This window comes from Penicillium manginii (genome assembly GCF_028828005.1).
Source record: "Penicillium manginii strain IBT 31320 chromosome Unknown utg000005l:1.0-5665137.0:1.0-5668048.0, whole genome shotgun sequence".
Taxonomy (NCBI): domain Eukaryota; kingdom Fungi; phylum Ascomycota; class Eurotiomycetes; order Eurotiales; family Aspergillaceae; genus Penicillium; species Penicillium manginii.
The window spans coordinates 838,192-860,658 of record NW_026643106.1 but is presented as its reverse complement, the minus strand read 5'-3'; the positions used below and the strand labels follow the sequence as shown (position 1 = coordinate 860,658).

At 50.0% G+C, this 22,467-nt stretch overlaps 7 protein-coding genes across 7 annotated transcripts; 3 read left to right on the top strand and 4 right to left on the bottom strand.

Moving 5' to 3' along the window:
- Positions 1 to 819: 819 nt before the first annotated feature.
- On the bottom strand, positions 820 to 3,108 carry N7533_006703 (sugar porter family MFS transporter; the record flags this gene model as incomplete). The annotated part of the gene is made up of 8 exons (XM_057103353.1): positions 820 to 1,096; positions 1,157 to 1,271; positions 1,323 to 1,632; positions 1,692 to 1,729; positions 1,792 to 2,561; positions 2,614 to 2,877; positions 2,942 to 3,019; positions 3,068 to 3,108. The coding sequence occupies 8 exons, from the start codon at positions 3,106 to 3,108 to the stop codon at positions 820 to 822; spliced, it is 1,893 nt and encodes a 630-aa protein (XP_056958310.1).
- Positions 3,109 to 6,202: 3,094 nt separating this feature from the next.
- Positions 6,203 to 7,022, top strand: N7533_006702 (glutathione S-transferase family protein; the record flags this gene model as incomplete). The annotated part of the gene is made up of 3 exons (XM_057103352.1): positions 6,203 to 6,330; positions 6,382 to 6,587; positions 6,649 to 7,022. 3 exons carry the CDS (start codon positions 6,203 to 6,205, stop codon positions 7,020 to 7,022), a joined length of 708 nt encoding a protein of 235 aa, XP_056958309.1.
- A 1,099-nt stretch (positions 7,023 to 8,121) lies between these two features.
- Positions 8,122 to 10,855, bottom strand: N7533_006701 (uncharacterized protein; the record flags this gene model as incomplete). The annotated part of the gene is made up of 4 exons (XM_057103351.1): positions 8,122 to 8,481; positions 8,537 to 10,576; positions 10,636 to 10,758; positions 10,820 to 10,855. The coding sequence occupies 4 exons, from the start codon at positions 10,853 to 10,855 to the stop codon at positions 8,122 to 8,124; spliced, it is 2,559 nt and encodes an 852-aa protein (XP_056958308.1).
- A 377-nt stretch (positions 10,856 to 11,232) lies between these two features.
- On the top strand, positions 11,233 to 13,380 carry N7533_006700 (uncharacterized protein; the record flags this gene model as incomplete). The annotated part of the gene is made up of 9 exons (XM_057103350.1): positions 11,233 to 11,413; positions 11,482 to 11,521; positions 11,573 to 12,055; positions 12,106 to 12,230; positions 12,283 to 12,477; positions 12,524 to 12,762; positions 12,819 to 12,875; positions 12,932 to 13,015; positions 13,069 to 13,380. The coding sequence occupies 9 exons, from the start codon at positions 11,233 to 11,235 to the stop codon at positions 13,378 to 13,380; spliced, it is 1,716 nt and encodes a 571-aa protein (XP_056958307.1).
- Positions 13,381 to 13,530: 150 nt separating this feature from the next.
- On the bottom strand, positions 13,531 to 15,281 carry N7533_006699 (putative MFS transporter; the record flags this gene model as incomplete). Its single annotated transcript, XM_057103349.1, has 3 exons — positions 13,531 to 14,460; positions 14,541 to 14,774; positions 14,844 to 15,281. 3 exons carry the CDS (start codon positions 15,279 to 15,281, stop codon positions 13,531 to 13,533), a joined length of 1,602 nt encoding a protein of 533 aa, XP_056958306.1.
- A 1,064-nt stretch (positions 15,282 to 16,345) lies between these two features.
- N7533_006698 (OSBP family protein) lies at positions 16,346 to 17,806 on the top strand (the record flags this gene model as incomplete). Its single annotated transcript, XM_057103348.1, has 4 exons — positions 16,346 to 16,417; positions 16,488 to 16,813; positions 16,886 to 16,940; positions 17,018 to 17,806. The coding sequence occupies 4 exons, from the start codon at positions 16,346 to 16,348 to the stop codon at positions 17,804 to 17,806; spliced, it is 1,242 nt and encodes a 413-aa protein (XP_056958305.1).
- A 1,306-nt stretch (positions 17,807 to 19,112) lies between these two features.
- N7533_006697 (putative RNAPII degradation factor Def1) lies at positions 19,113 to 21,786 on the bottom strand (the record flags this gene model as incomplete). Its single annotated transcript, XM_057103347.1, has 4 exons — positions 19,113 to 20,063; positions 20,092 to 20,963; positions 21,067 to 21,405; positions 21,495 to 21,786. The coding sequence occupies 4 exons, from the start codon at positions 21,784 to 21,786 to the stop codon at positions 19,113 to 19,115; spliced, it is 2,454 nt and encodes an 817-aa protein (XP_056958304.1).
- Between the last annotated feature and the right edge of the window lie 681 nt (positions 21,787 to 22,467).

Sequence of the window (22,467 nt, the reverse complement as noted above, 5' to 3'; positions counted from 1 at the left end):
GTGGTTCTTCACTTTTTTTTTTCTGAGTCCCGCGAGAAGGGAGAGTTAGCTATAGCGCGAGAGGCGGTCAAGATAATTCGATCTAGTTTGGGAGCAACCAGCAGTCAACTGGGTCTGGACCCCACTGCTGCTGGTATAGCGGAGGCTGGTGTTGACCGAAATTTTGTGTGTGGGGGGGGGCAGGGTGGCTAGGTAGCGGGGCAAACGAACAATCAAGTCGAGAAGAATCTCACAGTTAAAGCAGCATCCGCATTCACAGAGCCGGGTAGACCAGCACATCTATGAAGAATAGAAGCAGGTTGCGCTTGGGCAGAGAGAGGGGCGGAGTGGACCACCAAAACAATGTCGAACCCCACGTGATACACCTTATACGCGCGCACGAGAGAGCGTGACCTGAGGAGCCCTATGACTCGAGAATTTGCAACTGACTTCAACTTGCTTCAATACACCTGACTATAGACAGCTTAGGTTTCCTCGAGTCGAAGTCTTCTGGAGATCGAGCTGTTGACCTCGTCATCCCCCACCGTATCCACATCACCTGACTCGGGGCTGCCGACCATGGATCAGATACGATCCCCCAGGGTCCGCTGAAGTGAAGTATGCCCCTAGCAGTGATTTTGAATATATACGTGAAGGGGAAATAAATTGCTTCCCCAGGGTGGATTTTTTTTTGGATGATTCATAATTCATGTTTTCCCAAAGTAAAGCATCTAGAGCGGCTGTATACCCGCACCAGCCAAATTATCCCAAAATGCCACCACAATCTTGGAATGTTCTTAACCCCCCCCAAATAGTATCAGATGAAGCCTCAAGTTCTATCTAAGAACTCATCTTTTCAGAAATAGATACACTCTTCTGAGTCTCCGTCGCTTTTTCTTGACTCGTTGCCAGGTGATCAAATTGATAAAGAGGCTCCAGCTTGACATCCTTACGAAAGATATAACGTTTAAACCAATAAGGCAAAGCCTTGCACACCTGATATCTCATGTGAACTCGAGTGGGAACCGCAAAAATGTAGTCGAGCTCCTCAAGAGTCCGCTGCTTTGTCTCAGGAACGAAAAGGAAGATCATCACTAGTGCAGTCACATTCAAACCACTAACCCAAATAGTCAGCGATTTGCAAATTATCACATCACACTCGAAGCACCAGACTTACGCATAAAAGCAAAAGGCTCCAGTGGGAGTCATAGCCCATAGCATACGGGGGAATGTAATAGATAATACTGCGGCCCAGCCTAAACAGGTAGCGACCGCCCAAGACATTCCGACCTCTACGGTAACATTAGCGAGAGATGTCGATAAGGAAGCAGGGGGAAACATACCACGATGCGATAGCGGAAATACCTCGGCGGAGTAAGTAAACGGCACAGGGCCTTCACCAGGAGAGTAGAAGGCGGCAAACAAGAAAATGAAGAGAGCAATGCTACCAAGGTGAGCCCCTCCATTACCTGGAACATAAAAGCAGAACGCAGCAGCGAGCAAAGTCCAGGCCATCTGAGGAAAGGTGAAAAGAAGAAGGGCACGGCGTCCATAGGTATCAATCGTCCAAATTGCCGGGAAGGCGAAGAGAAAATTGACGAGACCGAACCCCCACGAGGCAAAAAGTGCATCTGTATCGCTAGCACCAGCGCTCTGTCAAAATTGTTAATAAAATTATCTCTGTGAAACTTGGTTGTAAGATTCCTACTCACTTGAAACACGGTCGAGCTGTAGAAAGCAATGATGTTGACTGCGAGAGATTGAAGTTAATGAGAGTGCCTAGTATCGGCGGGTAATAAAGGAGGAACTCACTGCCACACATCTGTTGCGCAATCATGACTGTGAATGAAGCCAGCGTAGCCCGTCGAACCCGAGGAATCGTGAACAACTCGACAAATCGAGTGACATAGTTACTCTCACCGATGATACTCTGCTCGATTTGAATCTGCGCATGAATATAATAAAGATCACGAGCAGCTTGCAAAGGAGTGTTTCGAAGACGACAGAGAGACTTATAAGCCTTGGCCATCTCTCCTCTTCGGATATACCAACGAGGGGATTCTGGACAAAAGAATACGCCAATGGCGAGAGGCACTGCAGGGATAAAAGCCGATCCCAGCTGCAAACGCCAAGAAAGCGCACCGGTATCCTTCACTGCGAGATTGGCACTAAAGCCGAGAAAGATACCGAAGGCAGTCCAAAGTTGCCAGCACATAACCAATCCACCCCGGATCACAGCGGGCGTGTTCTCAGCGCAGAAAATGGGAATGGTAGATGCCTTGAGACCCATACCAATACCAAGAAGTAGACGAATAATGAAGAGCTGTTGCCAGTTTTGAGCAAAGGCAGAGCCGATGGGGGTGATCACGCAGAAGATAGCGGAAATAAAGATTGTACCACGGCGGCCAAGAATACGATTGCAGGGGTCGGATAGCCAGCAACCTAGACAGGCACTGGCAATATATGGAGCGGCATTGACAATTCCAACTAGCCATTGATTTCGCACATTTCCATCTTCAGGTATACCAAAAGCGTCGGGGAAAGACAGATTAGCGCCGTTTGAACCAGTCTGGTCCCAGCCTCTGTTGGTGGTCAGCATAGAATACAATTTGTCTTGCAAAGGGAAAAGCATACTGTACCGCAGCACCGATGGAACAGAGAATGATAGTGAAGTAGAGGGCCTTTGGCTGGCGCCATTTATGAAGCACCTCGTCGCGTAAAGCCGTCACTTCAGTCTCAGAAAGATCGGGGACTGATTCGAACGCCTCTGGATCACGCGCAACCAAGGCACCTTTCTTCAGCTCAGGTAGGATATCTGTGACCTGGTACTCATTGGCAAATTCTTCGACATCATGGAGGACTTGAGACTTGCTCATGTCGGCGAGGGGGTTTTTGATTCTGTTTTAGATTAGAAAGCTGTCAATTAGATGATGTATAGGATTTAAGCAACCCAAGAACTTACTTGGCCGAAACATTACTTTGCAAATTCACCTCCTCGACATGATGGCCTTTTTCTTCGCTGCTATGACCATCACTAGATCTGATTTGAATTAGCTCTGGGCATTCATGATATTGAAAGCTAGCCTACCGGTCTGGCGAGTCGACTTGTGTCACCGTATCCTTCTCCATCGTGGGGATAGCCGAGTCAACTAGGCCAATAGAACTAAAGTGTGGACGATGAAGGAGGGCGGCAGGAAGACGAAGCAGAGGCAATTATAACAGTGCTTCAAGTCCGAAAGAGAAAGAGTATGATAGAACGGGCAATGGGATAGAGGGAAACATTCTGGGGCGGCCACCGGGATTTATGCTTTTTACATCGCGCGTACAACAGGAAGCCTTCTTTTCACAGCTAGCCCATTTGGAAAGGGCATCAGGGCTTGATTGGATGTCATGCAAGAAACCTCGAAATCCACTTGATCCAGGCCAAGAGGCAAAGTGAACAGGATTCACACTTGGACCAGACCGACTAGCCCGGGCCAGATCTACTTCCTGAAACGGTGTGCCCCATCCTTGGGGTTGAAGCGTGGGGTCAACTTGCCCATGGGGGAGGCCCCAGTTTCCCCAAAAAGAAATAAAATTGTCACTACAGCTGCGGGGTCCAAATGTTACGCTAGGAAAGACGAGGTCCAGGATTTGATCATTGGCTAGTGCATCAAGGTCCATGGTCTGTCTTACCAGGTTGTGCAGACTGCCCGGAGAACGCCATGGCATAGACTTGCATCAATCTCTGAGCAAATATAGGAGGCTAAACATAGAAGAGATGCGTCTCAAATGTAGAACCACCGCATGAAGTGGTTGACTCTTCCTGTGGCAGGATCTTCGAGCGGCACCCCGGTCCTCTCCTCGGAGTCGGGTCGCCCGATGCTCTGATGTGTCAAAGTACAGAGAAGCAGATGATCGAATCATCAAGGTAGATTCCCCGAGGTGTTCTTACCCCACTGCGATCGGCCCATAGATCGCGTGGCCATCTTCCCCAGCAATTGTCCATGTGGCCCTGGTTGCGGAAGGAGGTCGCAAACCGCACGTCTTTCTGTCGCCGCACTGGGAATGTTGCTCCCAGACCTTTGATTCTCGAATTCGAATAAACTCAAATTCACCTGGGTAAACTAGGAGAACGTAACATACTAAACGCCACGGGTGTCACCTTTGGCGAGATAAGACAGATATTTGAGTTATATTGATTCGGCCACAGGCCGGTACAGACTTTGATTGGCAAGTCCAGGAGTCCTAGGCACCATATTTGCACAAAAGTATTTCACAGATGGCCAATTTAATTCTGGAAGATGTTCATTGACCACGCCGGATCGGGATTAACGCGGCCAACCCTTGCCGGGCGAAGGCTTGACTTTGCGGGAAGCTGGTCAGATGTGGCGGAGATCGACCGGTAAGTACAGGTGAGCGAGGCTTCACCGCGGATCGAGAGATTTTCGATCGAATTTGACACCATTTCCTATCCCATCATGACACTTGGGTATGTATCAAGTTGAGAACATCATCCGATCTCTTCAAATAACAGTTGGTGGAGCGAAGATAAAAATCCGCGGGGGACGTGGGGTTCGGCCCCAACTGCCTATGACCAGGCACACTTTTAAGCTCTCCCGTTGGTGCTGGATTGCCCGACGCTAGCAGCCAAGGGGGTGGACTTTAGGCCCACTCTTTTTTTTATTTTCACTTTGGTCCAAACTTTCGCTCGGGTTGCGCTTCCCTTGCATTCACAATGTCCGTGGGCTGGCGGGGAAATATTGAGCGACAAACAGCCCGAGCTTACAACTCGATGCCGATGCCGTTCGGCTCCGCACCGAGATATTTATGGAGCAGGGAGAGATGTCTAACTCCGTACCCCGTAGATATCTACGCCATTGATGGAACCCATTTCCCATCCATTGAGATTGTCTCTTACTAGTACTAGATGGGCAGAGTAATGATGATACTTAATAAAACCCCAGCCTCGAATGGATGCAGGTTCCATCCTCTCTTAGACTTAGAATCAAGATGCCAAGGCGTTATCACACGGTGCATGCTAGATTCAGGCGAACCCGGATTCGGCCACCGACATGGCAACTTCTCGGCGAGACTCGAGCGAAGGACCCTCTTGCCCTCCAGAATTTGGAGGGTGTACGGAGTAACGCTAAAGGGGCGCGCTATGTGGAGATCACTCAGTCACCAAAGACAGACTTTCTCCATTAGGCGAGTGAACTAGAATATTTGAGCCAAATAATCTACTATTTAGCTAGCAAAGCTTAGATCAAATGACCGGAGGATCCAGATTGGTGAGCTTGGTCTCAATGCGGAGTGTTACAATCAAACGACTGTTCCTACACCGGCGAGGCTGCATTTCCACCCCATTGCCCGACATTTGTATATTTAGGGCGCTCGTGCATGGAGAGTATGATTTATTCTGCATTGATTGCTATTTTGGAAATAAAAGGAATTCCACACGCTCGATTCCACACGCTCGACAGAAACAATTGGAAAAGTACCTAGATATTGATTCGTCGACCTCTTAGTAATTAAGCCCAGCTGTAAGCTGGCCAAGCAAAACGCCTATAAATTAAACGCCTATAAATTTTGATCGTATTGAGTAGTAAATCATGGTATGAATTATGTTGTTAATTCAGAATTTTCAAACCTCTCAGGAATCTCCAAATCTATAGAAGCTCCCTCAGTGGCCGGCTCGCGGTACTAGCCATCTGCTTATTATTGAGCCAAGTGCCTTCAATTTCACAACCATTTTGTGTCCAAAATCCGATCGCTCCAGGGCTAGTACTAGGTAGTAGGGTTGAGTTCGACTCTTAACTAGCATACTAATATATTCGTAGTAGTCACCGCTGGCCTAACAGTGTCGCGGGAGCCGACAACGGCGATCATTCCAACATCAACTATCTAATTAAACAATCACCCGCGAAAGCTAATTCGGAGCCATATGAACAAAAACTGACAGAGACTGAACATTGATAATCAAAATCAGATATTTGCAGAATTCAAGGAGAAACTCGGCGTCATGAGTCTGACATCATTTGTCATCGCAACGGCGTATGAGCTGACAAATGGACTCGGAACCAGCGCTGACCCGAGGAAGCGGGGGATTTCAAACCCCAGCAGTCGCGCGTGTATGAACTCCTACATATATCAGTGATGCTCCTCTCGGACCTTCACTCCCAGCACATTCAAAGCTGCTTCGCGACTCTCCCAGTTTTCATCTACCATCGCGCCATATTCCACCATGTCCAACATCACACTCTACTCCTGGCCCACGCCAAATGGCATCAAGGCCTCAATCACCCTCGAGGAACTTGGACTTTCGTACAAGACTGTTCCAATTGACATCAGCACAAATGTCCAGAAGGAAGAGTAAGCTATTGCGACCGACAGACATACATCGCGATGCTGATCTCAGAATAGGTGGTTCTTAAAAATCAACCCCAATGGCCGTATCCCTGCGATCCAGGATGGATCCCAGCGCGTGTTTGAAAGCGGATCCGTCATGCTGTATCTGGTCGACAAGTACGACACTCACCGGAAGATCAGTTACGCTCCCGGCTCATCCGAGTACATCGAGCAGGTGTCTTGGCTGATGTTCCAAATGGGCGGCGTTGGACCGATGCAGGGTATGCATGCCCAATGACCCCGACCAAATCATTTGATTACAGCTGCTAACCTGCTCAAAAGGTCAAGCAAACCACTTCCGCGTCTACGCTGGCGTGCGATCAGACTACGGCATCAAGCGGTACATTGACGAGACAAAGCGTCTCTATGAGGTCCTTGAGTCCCGCCTGAAAGAAAGCCCCTACCTCGCGGGTGACAAGTACACCATTGCAGATATTGCAAACTACTCCTGGGTTCGCAGTGCGCCGGGATCATTGGAAATTGATCTATCCGAATTCCCTGCTTTGAACAAGTGGGCTGATGAGATTGGCAAGCGTGAGGCTGTCACGAAGGGTGTGGATGTGCCCCAAACTGGCCGAACTGAAGAACAGAAACAGGAGTACAACAAGAATGCGCGTGCGAGAATCGATGCCATGACCAATTCTGATAAGCACTAGAGTGCGGAATGGTTCCGTGCTATGCATCTTTTATGCACCTTGTATCTGGCGACAAAATATGAACAATAATACTATACAAACAAATTAACTCCTTTTTCTTTTATCAAGAAGCCCCATTCATGACTCGAGATACCATGGATATAAACAAAGAGCATACCGAGGGCAAGAATTAAGAGAATTCCCTTGTTGAGAACGAGACAAAGGGCTTTGATTCGACAAATTATTGAATATAAAAGACGTCCATCCCTTCCTACATTCTGACTCGATAACTGACTACAGACAAAAAGAGCCCAATCTAAGACTACTAGATGATTCAAATCGCAAGCCAAACTCTTCAAAAAATGTGCATTTACAAGTTTGTCTCGTATACCGGCCCACACAGCTGTGGTCACGAGCTGCTCGTGGATTCGGAACAATGCGACGAAGCAAAAGCCAAGGGTGTAAGCTCTTGGTGCGAAGAGCCAAAGAAGAAGGGTGTTGTTCCTCGAATCAGGTCACTGGACGACCTGATCCAATTCCTCCGGCCGGGGTTTCCAAGACTTGCAGGCCCATGCCCGGCTTGCGTGATTAAGGGATGCCCTGATATTGAACTGCCCACACTTATGTGGCGCCATTCGAAGGGATAATGAAATTATTCATTTTGCCTTTTTAACGAATGTTTCTATGCCTTTTTGATTATTTTGTCTTAAACCCCCACAATAAAGTAACACGGATACAAGTTTCACCATGTGGTATCGTACTAGGTTTCCTTGAGAATTTCCAGATTCCAATGAAGCTCTTCGATATCTAGCTATTTGCCAAGTCGCGCTAAATAGCAAGTTCTGATACTAAAATCAAGAGATATTCCGTGCTGTCCAATATTCTTCTTTAAAGCCGATTTTCAGTAGCTTCTTTTTTGCTTCGTCATTTGAAATTCAAAAACTAGGATAATTGAAGAATGGATGGATGTATAATCTAACCACTACTAGTAATTCTAATTGACCGCTCATAGTAGAACGCAACTTCAATAAATGTGTAAAAATAACTTGAACCAAAGGGTGTCAGTGAAGAAAATCAACCCAGAGGTATATCAGAAGCAGCAGGGACTTATGTCCATCCCTCAAATCTGACCAGGTCGATAGCTCCGCCAAGTTTCAAACCCAGCTTTCTCATAATATCCCTGTAGAGCAACCCAATCAACAAAAACCCCTTCGACGCCCCGTTGCTTCATGTTCTCCACAGCATGGCACACCATCGCCAGCCCGATTCCTGATTTACGATGTGCTTCATCAACGCCCACGCAGCCAATCAGGCCTGTATTCGGACCGCACATCTGGGGAAATGCCCATACGTGATTGATCACCTCAGGGGATCCTAGCATCAAGGTCCAGCCTACTTGCTGACCCTGGGAGTCATATGCAACCATCACACTGTCCGGGTATTTGCTGGGGTGCAGCGCCACGAAGGCTTCTACCCAGCCCTAAAAAGGGAGTTAGTATCGTGATATTTCAATAAAAGGTCTTTGGGGGTCATACCGCTTTATCAGAGAAGTTCTTCCGTTGGCCAACCAGGCATGCATCGTAGTCCTCAGATTTCAGTGGAGCAAAGGTAAAGCCGCTTTCTCTAGCACGAGTCATGTACTTCTCGGGAGCCTGAAAATTCTTAATGGCCTGATATAGATCGACCGATCTGCTCTCAGGAGGGCTGAGTCGCCAGCCGCGGTGAGTGAAGAAGTTTTGAATATCTTCACCAAGATCGCGGGGCACACCGGGCCAGAAGCGAGGAAATGAGCTGCCCAACTTTAAATTCTCGAGACCAAATTGGCTCCTGAAAAAGGACCGAACTTCAGTTAAAAGCACTGTACCAATTCCTTGGTTCTGATAGGCAGGAGAAACAGCCAACACGGCGACATGAACCGTCTTTGGGGGCCCATCGGCATTGAAGTAGGCGAGACAGAACCCAACAGCCTTTGAGTCGATACGAGCCACAAAGTGGCGGGCATTTGGACGAACAAATAGTGCGCGCAAGCTCTCCCGGGGTAAATGATAGGTTGGAACGGCTGCATCCCAAGTATCTACCATCCCTTCGATGTCCCTTTCCGCATCATACAATTCAAAAGTCGCGTTAGACTTGGCTGAAACCGTTGGACCCACTGGCAACGATCCCTTCGAGGCTTTTTTTCCAAAAATGATTGCGGCCGCCACTGAAAAGGCTTCGATCGTGGGTTCGTAAGTGGTGAGATATGTTTGAATTTCAGGAGCGTCAAGGAAGTCATAAGGGTTGCATGCAGCAATTGCTACCAACGAGCGACTCAATTGTGGAAGCTCGAGGCCCAACTTTTCTTGATATGGTGACTCTCGCGCGTTGAGAGAAACAAAGACTACGGTATCGGCGTTCTTGACCATATCCAACTCTTCGACTGATAGACCCGCCTCTCCATACTTCAACTCAGTGGCAGACGGGTTATGAAGCTGAATGGCCTCAAGATACGGGGTGACCTCGTATGACCCCTGTCTCCCCATACCTTCGCCATCTACCGCGCCTCCGGCGGGAGTTCCATCGCCCGGGAAGAGAACCACTATCTTGGAAGACCGAGAAAGTGGAAGTACGCTAGCATTGTCGCGAACCAGAGTTGTAGAATGTTCGTATGCTTCTTGTGATAAAGCGGCCACCTTCTTGTTTATGATGTCGAGCTGTGCAGCATCATTTTTGCGCAAAGCAGTATCCCAGCTAAGAAAATTGTCCTTCACTGATGCAACCCGACGACAAGCTGACTCGAAACGAGAGGCCTCAATTGCGCCAGATTGAATCGCTTCGCAAACTTTCTTAACAGAACCCACTTGGACGTCGAATGTATGACAGATCATCAGGCTGTCACTCCCAGCCTGCACTGCCATCACGGATCCTTGCTCTGTGCCGTAGCTGGCTCGAATCCCCTCCATCTCAAGACAGTCTGTGATGATCATTCCATCATAGGCCATATCCCTACGCAATATCCCCAAGACCTTTGGCGATAACGTCGCGGGCAGTTTGTCATCGATCTGAGGTAGGGAGATATGTGCAGTCATCACCGTTTCCACTCCTTCGGCCACAGCCCGGCGAAAGGGAATGAGTTCTAACCGCTCCAGGTCATCTCTCCCCTTTGCGATGATTGGAAGTCCGTAATGAGAGTCGGTTGCGGTATCGCCATGGCCGGGAAAATGCTTGACACTTGGAATAATCCGTTCCTCTCTCAGGCCACGTGCAGTCGCTGACGCAAACCGACCGACGAATTCTGGATTGTCACCAGGGCTGCGCACACCAATAACAGGGTTTAATGGTTCTGAATTGATATCGCACACTGGACCGTAGTTCATGTTGATACCAAAGAAGTTCAGAATCTCGCCAGTGGATTTACCCGCCTGATAGGCGAATCTCGGGTCATGGGTTGCACCGAGAGCCATTGGTCCTGGGACTTGAGAGGCGATAGGAGGGGAAATTCGGGTAACCAGGCCATTTTCTTGATCGATCCCGATAAGAAGAGGGCGTTTATGTCCTGCCAAGCGAGCTTCATTTTGTAGAGCCAATGTCAACGCCTAGAATGTTCAACCGTTAGTTCATCCACTAAATGGAAGAATGTTTCTTTCGAATTGACCTGTAACTGTTCCGCATTTTGAAAATTGCGCGAGAAAAGAACGATGCCGCCAATGTGGTAATCGTGGATCAATGTCTTGATCTCTGGGCTGGGTGTGTGACCGTGGAAACCGACCGCAAATAGCTATAGCTTGTCAGAATCATCTTTTCGCCTCATGTTGATATTTGATATTTGAAATACATACCTGGCCAACTTGCCTCTGCAGGTCATTCGATGTCATTGTTTTGGACGGTAACAGACTGGGGGTGTCAAGAGAGAAAGACCGTCCAAAAGTGGATGCGCGGGGAGAAGAAGTGGCAGCCCCCATTGGCGTCCCCACTTGTCTTCGATGCAACCTCTCAGTACCCTCAAGTACCCTCAAATACCTAAAATAAACTAGTCAGTGGTCAGCTTGGATACGACCATCCGAAAGACCTGATAAGAGATCTAAATTGATCGTCAAGGCCATGCCCTAAGAATGCGACTCCCTGGAATGCGGGGTAAAACAACCCAAAGGCCGCGACTGGAACCAATTCCTCCTTCTTCTTTATTCCGAGGCTACTCTCAACTTCCGAATCGACTTGCTTGGGAGTTATGGCGAGTTCAAAGATCGACCAAATGAATGGAGAGGAGCATGGAGCAGAGCCTAATGCTGCTGAAGTGACAGCCACAACAACAACACCACCAGCTCGTAACACCCTCGAGGAGTATGAGCGGCTGTTCGGTGTGGATGAGGATGCATATGAGCAACCCACCACAACCCGCAAAGAGCTATGGGCATATTATCTTTATTACAATGGTATTGGGAGCCCCAGTCTATCATATAGATCTCTGAAGTCCGATCTGACAACTAATCCTAATCTATAGGCGATAATGGCGTCGGTCCGGGATCCTACAGCCAAGCCCTGTCAGTACAACCTGTCTGATGTCAGAAACTTGTGTATCTAACCAGGATTAGCTTCCAATGGGCTCTCAATAAAGCAGGCCACCAGCCCGACACTGATCCGCCAAAACCATGTACCGATTCCTCCGCTTGTGTGGTACCCTGGGCCGGCGGTACCCGATCCATCGCCTCTGTTGTCCTCATCGCAAACGGACTCTGTTTTGCTTTCATGACAGTGATTTTTGTTTGGCTTGGCAGCGCCGCTGACTACGGCTCGTTTGGTCGCTGGTTGCTATTGGGACTGACCGTCGTTTGTTGGGCATTGCAGTATGGTATGCTGGCTATCCGAGACCCAAACCAATGGCCATCCGCTATGGGGATGTATATCGTTGCTTATGTAGCATATGGGGCAACACTGGTATTTTATGCGGCAGTGTTCCCTCGATTGGCACGCTATACGCCGCACGTACGCAAGGCACGAGAGGAAGATCTCCGAGAGGGCAAGATTAGCCAGGAGGAGTACGACCAGATTGAGTCGCTGGAGCGGAATCATATTAGGTCAGTACCACAACTCATCACTAAAAAACGCATGCTGAGTCGAACTGCAGTAATATCTCCACAGCACACAGCAATATTGGCTATTTGTTGACCCTCGCACTCAATCTGAGTGTACTGCTTCCTATGCAGGACAACCAATATGCAAACAACCTGGCTCTGTGTTTGACCAATTCTTGTAAGAGCTTCTATAGTTAGCTGGTTCGGTTATGTTTCTAACAGTTCTACAGACTGGGTGGTCCTGGGTATTTGGTGGTTCATTTTCCAGCAGAAGAGGCCTGGTCCCAAAATCCCCAAGGGCTCAAGCTATGCTACCATTGGCTTCAAGCAGATCTGGCTCGCGATTAAAGAAGTCAGGTCTCTTCCACAGACCTTCTTGTATTTCCTAGCTTATTTTCTGCTGGCAGATGGGCTGAACACCACAGGTTGGTTTATTCTCCGGTATGCAGCATTACCCGCTAACGATCCAAGGCACTCTCGTTTCAATCATCCAAAATGACTACGTCTCATTTTCCTTCTTGCAAATTACATACCTTGGCATCACGCAAGCGGCGTGCTCGATCACATCGACGTTCGGATTTTGGTATATCCAGCGTTACTTCAAGTTCAAGACCAAAACCATGTTCCTGGTCACCAACTTCTTCAGTGTCCTCATACCCTTCTGGGGCATGTTGGGACTTTGGACCACTAGAATTGGGTATCATAATACGGTATGTTTCGTTTCACGCCATGACAAGAAAAACTCTTCATGCTGAAATATCACCAGTGGGAATTCTATTTCTACAATATCATCTTCGGGCTCTTTCAAGCTCCATACTACGCGGTAAGTCATCCTTCCTACGTATTTCATAACCATGCTAACCATTCATATTATAATAGTATGCACAAACAATGATAAGTGAGCTGATGCCTCGAGGCTTTGACAATATGTTCTTCGCCCTCTTCGGAATTACGAACCGAGCTGTAAGCATTCCATTTTCTCTCATTCATATTCTCCAATCTTAACACAAATTTAGTCTTCCATCATCGGACCGAACGTCATTCAGGCCATAATTAATGACACTCGCAACAACTGGATGGGGTTTCCCTTCTTGTTTGCTATCTGCACCGGAGCGATGATCGCTATTGGCTTCGTAGATATCGAGAAGGGACGAGAGGATGCTAGACGTTTCACCGAAAGAACAAAAGTCAACCGAGTTGTTGCTGAGACGGGATTGAGTGCCGATGCCATTGTCAAAGGCAAGATCCCCGTGGAAAATGATGGCCCGACTGCGGAAAACGGTGAATCTGCCGAGCAAACTACAGGTGTCCATGATACCATACGATGAGAGATATCTAAGAGGAACTTGAAGTATCATCAATTCATTAGATTCATTCGATCTATCGTTCAGTCTATTTTTAACACCATTAAATATTTGGTGGAAATGCACATGTAGAAAATAAGAACCTCAAGGAAGGTAGCTCGCTCTTTTGTCACCTTATACCTCCATTTTCGAGTTTGTCTCCTTCTCCTGCGGGGATGATGCCTTCTCGGCCTTCTGAGCAGCCTTATTCTGATTCTTCGCATCGATTCTAGTACGCCACTCATCGCCGTAGACAGTAGTAGCCCAAACACAGCATCCAGCGAAAACCAAGAATAACGCACTGATGGTGCTAAACCACCCAACACCTATTGCCTCTACAGCTGGAAGCACAAGGCCGGATCCCAGTGCAGCGAAGACGTACCGGAACATGTAGTTTCCCGCAACGACCTCAGCACTGCGGCCGCTGGATTGCATGACGTCTAGACAAAACGTGTTTAAACTGGGGAAGCAGAATAACTGAGCCACTCCCTGAAGGAACATAGCCAAGACAGGCACGGGGATTCCACCGGCAGCCTTCTCGACGGTCCAGCCGTAGACCAGAATGCAGGCAGGAATGATGATTCCGAGGAAGACTAGGCATGATTTCAGTCGATCCTCTGGTACACGTCTTCCACGCTTCGCGATCCATTTCTTCACAGTGTGGTCGGCCCAGCGACCACCCATGAATGTACCGACTAGATACCCGCAGCCTGGGGCGATGTAGAATAAAGCCGATTGAATTGGGCTTGTTAGATTGAAGCGCGGATTGAGCACATATCGGATTGGCGTTAGGAGGGAGTACTGATTCCAGACCAGGGCGCCGGCGGCAATTCCGGCGAAGAAGAGATTGGGGTACGTGAAGAGGAGAATGCCGACTCGAAGGGGGTTGACACGGTGCCAGAGGTACTTTGCTTTCTCTGCTGCAGGTTTGTCGGTCACTTCGGTCTTGTTGAGATGCGGGTATGTCTCTGGGAAGAAGAAGAAGACAAGTATGGTCCCGCAGCCTCCTAGGGCAGTCTGCAGCCAGAAAACGACTCTCCAGGAACAGAAGGTGACAATAACACCCTATACGATGGAGATATTGGTTAGACTGACGCATTATATTTGGGGCCACATTTGATGAGGGTTGGGTCTTAGAAACGTACGCCGATGAAAGGGCCAAGGGCTGGGCCGATCAGAGTACCGGAAAGAAACCAGCCCAGTGCTGTTGCTCGTGCACGAGGTTCATACACATCACCGATGGCGGAACTGCCCACGACCAGGAATGAAGTGCCTTGGAAGGCTGTGAGAACGCGGAAAATGTAGTAGGCGGGCAGATTGGGCGCTAATGCAGTGCCAATGCTAAAGGCAAAGAAGAGAAATGCGCTGACCAAGAAGATCTAAAGACTCGGGATCAGTATGAAATGAAATGAGGTGTAAATTATCACTTGATTGATTGATTGACTGACTGGTCGTCGTCCCCACACTTGACTGAATGGGCCCCAGAATGGAGCGGCAATGCCCATGAAGGCCAAGTACAAGGCATTACTGGCATTGATAATACTACCAGTCGTATTAAAGGTCTCTGCTACCTCGGGGATACCCGAGAGAATAGACGTGGAAGAAATTGGAGCCAGAAAAGAGCAGAAGGAGAGGACGGCGACGATGATGATCTTGCGTGATGGTGAAAAACGCAGGTATTGTTCTGCATCGACCTCACGAAATTCGGCTGTCACGGGCATGTCATGATGGGACATGTGGCTTTGCACGAGATGCAAGTCATTTGTATTTTCAGTTTGGTTTTGTGCTTTGGATTCTTTTGTTTGGATGGGTTCCATGCGAGGCATGGCGTCTTCGACGCTCGAAGCTATCGAATGGGTTGGAGACATGGCATCGGAGGTGCCCATGATTCGGGACAGCAATCAATTCGAAAGGCAAAGGTCAAGTCGAATTGTTAGCATTGGGTCTTTCGGGCTTTGGTTGAAAAACAGAGAGCACATAGGCTCCAGGGCTGTATCTGAGGTGTGGGTATTTTCTTTTCAACGGAGGCTTTCCGCAAACATACTCTGGGAAATGTATAGTTCCCAAAACGGTAGAAGTAATTGAAATGCAAGTCAAAACAATGAATTAATTGGAATGAGGAGTTTTTGTTGGGTACATATGACTATAGAAGTGAGTCACAAAAGATCGAGAGAAGAAAAGCAGAAAAGAAAGAAAAAAAAAAAGTCAAAGAGCCGTTCGGCGCTCTGGATAGTTGGCCGAGGATCGGCGCGGGGGTCGCATCTCTCAGCGACGCAGCAGGGGAAGGCGTCCACACAGCGAAGCCGAATGTTATCTTACCAGGGTCCATTGCCCAGGATGGTACCCAGTTCCTCTCCATAATCCGGCAGGGCAGACCAATGATTCAAGGTGTTCGGTCAGAAAGCCGTGGGGAAGCCATTGCCACCAGAGTATTTTAGGGTCGGGCGGAAAAGAATCCGTCTAATCTATGTATCGACTAACTTCATTCGATTTGGACTTGGCTCGGCTGAATTTTTTGTGATATTGACCATAATTTTGAAATCATTATTATAAATGTTGTTTATTGGAAGTAAATCTCCGAGAAAAAAAGAAAATTGTTGTTCTGAACCAGCAGGGGTGGTGGGCTAGATAATAACTAGGACTGGCAGTCCTAGGGTGTGTTGGTCCATGATATCGAATAGTACAAATACTCGATAGTACTTGTACTTTGAGTATGGGGTGAAGAGTGAAAGGTGAAAGGTAAAGAGAAGAGAGATGAGGGAAGTGGCTGTGACCTTAAGCCATCCGAGAATGACGTTATGCCACGGCGGTCAGTTCAACTCCAACCTGGACGGGAACTTGTGAACTTTCCTCCCTCCCGCGATTTTGTCCTTTTGGAACTATTCTTTTTTTCTTCTTTTTTTTCTTCTGGCTCCTCTTTTGGAATATTCCTCATTTATCTCCATATATCATGTCTTCTAGTAAAGAGCCCCAGAGCCAAGTCCCCGCTGGTAGCAAGGGATCATGGTCCAGTTTCCTCAAGGTAAAGTGACCCCTCCACGAGACGACGCGCAATCCTCTATAAATCGCAACTTATTGACAATGAAACACAGTCGATTGCCTCGTTCAACGGTGATCTCTCATCCCTCACAGCTCCACCCTTTATTCTGTCATCCACCTCCCTGACCGAGTACTCCGCCTACTGGGCCGAACACCCCGCCGTCTTTGTTGCTCCCGCCAAGGAGGCCGACCCCGAGAAGCGAGCCCTCCTCGTCCTCAAGTGGTTCCTCACTACCCTTCACCAGCAATACTGCAGTCGTAGCGAGAAGCTAGGAAGTGAGAAGAAGCCTCTGAATCCCTTCCTAGGTGAACTCTTCCTCGGCAAGTGGAACGGCGACTCGGACCTGGGGGAGACGCAGCTGTTCAGTGAGCAAGTCAGGTAGGTGCTAGCGTTCTGTCCCAGCACACGTCAAAAGCATGAGATGAATTTTCAAGTGCTAATATTGTCCAGCCACCATCCTCCTGCTACCGCCTATGCGATCACCAACAACAAGCATGGGATCGAGGTAAGAACATACAACCCAAAGACACCTGCCCCACCACGGTCGCGCTGGCCAGATACTAACGGTATTCGCATCATTAGCTTCAAGGATACAACGCCCAGAAGGCCTCTTTCTCGAGCACCATTCAAGTAAAGCAACTCGGACACGCTCAGTACACCCTCACCCCGCCGGGATCCAACGAGAAGGAGAAACATGTGATCACCCTGCCCAACCTGCACATCGAATCACTCATCTACGGTACTCCCTTCGTGGAGCTGGAGAAGACCGCCAAGATTGTCAGCAGCAGCGGCTATGTCGCAAAGATCGACTTCTCCGGCAAGGGCTGGCTGAGCGGCAAGAAGAACACCTTCACCGCGTCCTTGCACAAGGCGAGCGAGGGTGAGAAGAAGCCTCTCTACACCATTGATGGACAATGGTCGAATACCTTCACCATCAAGGATGCCCGCACCAAGGAGGTTATTGATAAGTGGGTCGTGAACGACAACAAAACCACCCCGCTCGAGCTGGCCCCTGTCGAAGAGCAGGACCTGTACGAGAGCCGACGTGCCTGGAAGGAGGTCGCCGAGAACATCCAGGGCGGTAATATGGATGCTGTCTCCGCCCACAAGTCCCGTATCGAGAATGCCCAGCGTGAGCTGCGCCGCGCTGAGCAGTCCGAAGGCCGTGAATGGGAGCGCCGCTTCTTCAACCGTATTGAAGAGCAGGACGACGATCCTCTCTTCCAGAAGCTTGCGGCTGAGCTTGGCATCTCTGGCAACCTTGAGGGTGATAAGACCGGTGGTATCTGGCGCTTTGATGCCGCCAAGGCCGCCGATGCCAAGGCCCCTTATCACAAGATCGGTGGCGAGGGACTCGGTATCACCGAGTAAACCGTCTGTGCTTTTTCTCCTCTCCTCCATTGGTGAATGATGAGAAGAATCCTGTTTTACTTGATTCCGAGGTATGGAATACCGGCCTGCCTCGCTGGATTATATTCTCATCTCCAGCCGCATTTGTCTGCAAACATAACATAGAGAGTCGACCTTTTGTTGTACCCTGTTTTCCTACACGGCCAGGGACCATGTCACGCTGCATTTCGATTGTATATACTAGTTTCGGATCGAGGCGATGCCGCTTATACTTGAGAAAGCGGCTTCAACTACCGCCCATCTAATTTCATCCTTCATGCCAGTGGCTTTGCGTTTTTGTTATATACTCAACATCTTTCAACGAAACTTTATCGAATTTCGAATTTCTAAAATTTCATGCCATATAAGATACTATTCGTTGATGCAACCTTGAAATGTTTGTAGTATGCCCATTGGCAGGTGCGCTTAATAGCCTGGAACTGACTCACTTGCAGTAAACAAGCACGCGCTACTTAGGTACCCTCTGCAGACCCCTGCTCGTCCAACTTCAAGTTGAAACGGAAATGATCGACTGGAAATTCAGCTTCCCAGATAAGGTTCACACTTTTCTAGTAATATAATGTTACACCGTTTAAATTATGAGAGTATAAGTGGGCCTGGAATGTTTGATTTGTATAGGTGCGTACATAACTCGTCACTTTTTGATAGGCCCAGTAACATGAGCAGTCCATCACGATCTACCCCTCTACCAGACCCAACAAGCATCAATGATCAACATTGGACACGGTGGAGGACAGGCAATGAAACAGGGAACTTGAAAACCAAACCCCATCGTCACAAAATGGACACCCACACCGGAACCCGAATTGACACCGTGAGCCAGGGCGGAGGAAAATAGGGCAAGGAAAAAAAAGGAAACCTTGGGAGAATGGGTGGATTTAATACAGACCGCATCGGCGGGTAGCGGTAGTAGCAAAAGGTAAAAAAAGAGGAAAAGGAAAAAAAAAAGCAAGAAAGAAGAAAAGGAAAAACGTAAACAGAGTGGAAACAGGAGAACCAAACGAAGACACATTTCTCCATACCAGGAAAAGCCAACCAAGGTCCCAGAGAGTAGAGATTACACAAATGTTGAGGTAAAGGAAAGATGAAGAGAAAGTTTGGGTTTTTTGTCCAGGTGAACAAGGCATGGATTGGTTTCCATGCTTCCCCTCTTCCCTTGTGATGTGGAAGACAAACGTAAAAACCCCGGTTTCAAATCACCCGCAAATGCAACGCCATATGTGTTCGTGTGGCCAGGGAGTTGAAGGAAATAGAACAACTCCCTAAATTAGTGGCCATAGTTACCACCCCAGCCACCGCGGTTGCTGTTTCCGTAGTAGTTACTGAAACCTGCGCCATAGTTGCCGTAGCCGGAAGCTTGGTGAGTCTGGGAAGCCGCACCCTGGTGACCACCAAGGCCACCAAGTCCACCATACTGGGGGTTCAGGTTAGGGTAGTTGCCGAACGCCTGCTGTCCCTGCTGTCCCTGCAGCGGGGGAAGACCGGTCTGAGCCTGGGGCTGACCAGGGGCGCTGTTGGTAGCGGATCCGGGGCGGTTTGCCTGGGCAAGAGACGGGCTGGGCCCACCAGTCTTGGAGGCATCGAAGCCCTTGGTCTCCTCAGTGCTCACAGGGGGCTGCTGGGCGACAGGAGCGGTGCGGCCAAATCCGGCCTGGGGCTGCGCGAAGACATCAGACATCCCGGAGCCGAAAGCGTTGGAGCCGGTGGCAGATTGCTGGGTGTCGGAGGGTTGGGCCGAGCCGGTGCGGCCATAGACAGAGTCACGAGCAGGCATGCCCTGGTTGAAGGAACCAGCGTTTGCAGGGGAGGAATGGTCGTAGGAGAAGGCGTGGGGCTGTCCATACATGCCACCCTTGCCACCATAGGGGCCATACTGCTGGCTGCCGTAACCATACTGGTTGTTGTGCGGCATACCGTAGTGCTGCTGTTGCTGCTGCTGTTGTTGCTGCTGCTGCTGCTGCTCCTCGTAGCGGCGGGCGTCATCATACATTGGGCGGTTGCGGCCGTACTGGTGCTGCTGGTTCATCTGGTTCATGTACGAAGCGTAATGAGGGTTGTTTTGGTAGTAGGGGTAGTTGTAGCCATAGCCATGTGCGGCCTGGCCTGGCATCTGCTGAGGAGTCTGGGTGGTGGCAGGCAGAGTCGGGTTAGGGGTGTTGTGGCCACTGTTGGTCGCATCAACGGGGCCGTAGCGGCCGGGGGGGTTGAGTAGTGGGAACTTGAGGCTGAGCCTCCGCAGCAGAGACACCGAATCCAGCACCAGCACCAGCACCCGCCCGGGCACCGGCATCCTGAGTTTGACCATAGTTGCCATAGTTGTTGTAGTAAGGGAACCGCTGGTCGGAGGCGTAAAAGGAAGAGTAATCGGCGCCAGTGGTGGCAGCAGGTTGAGCAGGAGCCTGGTTAGCAAAAGGCTCTTGGATCTGTTGCTGGGGCTGGCTGAAGGGATCCGGGAAGCGCGAGAAGTCGCCGAAAGACTCGGCGGCAGAGGCTTGAGGAACAGGAGGAAGGCCAGGTGCGGGGCGAGCGGCGCCAGTTGTCTCACCAGCTCCCTGGTTTGAAGGAGGCAAAGAAGCCCGAGGAGCGACAGGCGAGTGTTGAGGAGGTTGAGCACGGGTCTCGGCCTCCTCGCGGTTCTCGTCAATATCCACGGCATCACCATTCAGGCCCATGCTGCCGAACTGAACAGCGGCACGGTCCACAGCATGGTTACCGGGCATAACCACAGCCTGTTGCTGCTCCATAACACGGCGCTGGAAGCCAGGAGTACGACCATGCTTCAATGTACTACCGGGAAGACCAGATTGAGGAGCGCGAGAGGGCGTAACGTTTGCAGCCAAAGACGGGTCGAGAGCGCTGCCAACTGTGCTGGCAGCAGTCGCGGTAGGGGCAGGGGCAGATACATCGGGGATTTGTTCGAGGTTTGTTTCGGTCAAGTCGTCGGTGGGCACCTTCGGGGCGGCAATGGGGATGGCAGGGATAGCGGGTGCCGCAGGCTTCGCAACGGGGGTCTTCTGGGTGGCGGCAGGGACGGGGACAGGGACGGGAGCGGATTCGGGAGCCTTTTGCTCGGCGAGGGGCTCGGCGGGCTTTTCGGCGGCGGGCGCAGGCACAGGAACTGCTGTCGGGGCCTTCTTCTGAGGCACAGCTGGCGCGGGTGTGGGTTTGGCAAAGAGGCTTGCCCAACCCCCCCTTCTTGGGGCCGCCCTCAGAGATCACACTGGGTTTCGCCTCGGCCGACTGTGTGGTCTCACCAGCTGTAGGTTGTTCCTCTTCTCCCACCTTTGGAGCCACGGGCTCCGTCGACGGGACAGTTGCTGCGGGCTCTGTAGCGGTGGTAGTTGTGCGAGTTCCATTTGCAGTCTGGGCACCTGCGCGACCACCACGACCGCCACGACCCCGATCTCCACGGGCACGTCCACGGCTTTCGAATCCACCGCGACCACGTCCGCCTCGAGCGGAAGCTGAAGTAGGCTCGGTCTGAGTGGGCTGGGCGTCCTTAGGCTTGGATCGAGTTCGGTCTGTGGCCTTCTTGACCTCACCCCACTGAGACACGTTGCCTAACAAAAGAAACAAGATATGTCAATAAAATCCGGCCGGGTATGGGATGAATAGGCCCATAGGTAATGGGATGATGAGGGGATCCAACCTTCGGTAATGCGCACAATTGCATCCTCGAGTTCGCCATTCGAGTCTTCGAGAGCGAAAATGAGGTCCTCGTCCTTCCAGTCTGGGAACAACTCCTTGAGAGTAGGTAGAGTGTCGGAGTACTTCTTTCTCATTTGCCCAATCTCGCCCTCCTCGAATGAGGGAGCATCTGAGTTGTCGGCATTCGCAGATCTGCTGTTTCCACCACGACCACCTCTGGAGCTGAAGCCACCACGGCCACCGCGGGAGGATACTCTGCCGCGCGCAGACGATCGGCTTTGAACTTCGGACATGATGTTAAAAGTATATGTGAGATGAAAGAATCGGAATTGAGAGAAAGGTCACGATGGAGTGTCGCAAGGGTGTGTGGTAGGGAGAAAGGATCTGAATGGTAGAATGAGTCGGATGCACCCTCGCAAGAGAGGAACAGCACCAAGACCACAGGGCACAAAGGCCGAAAAGAATCCAGATGGAGGAGATATAAGATTGGGGTGGAGAGGAGTAGCGTCGGAGGGGAGGTCGGCGAAGGAAGGAGGGATGAGATTGTGAATGGAGCAGGCGAAGGCAAAAGCTCAGAGTTCGCGGATGTGTTGCTCGCAGTCGCAGCTGGTCTTGGCACCCGCCTGGCTTTTTAGCGAGTGGCGCCTGGCGCCCATTGGTCTTTTATGTACTCTCTTCTATATTTGATATCCTTTGATCGTTGACTATTTTGACTACTTTGACTTGAGTGAATGGTACCAGGTTTGACTCTAATATACTTCTACTATCACTTTCTACATTTCATCCGCTCACAGATTGTCTATATCTGACTCAAACTTCCCTTGTGTGTGCTCGTCATCCACTTTGGGCACCATCCCGGCTTCCTCCCTCTGACCGCCCACCCCCTCGCGCGGCCCGGGGCTGATCCTCCTACATATACTCGACGCACGAAGGGAGGGAGAGTCATACGATTGGAACTTGAACCCTCACCGACA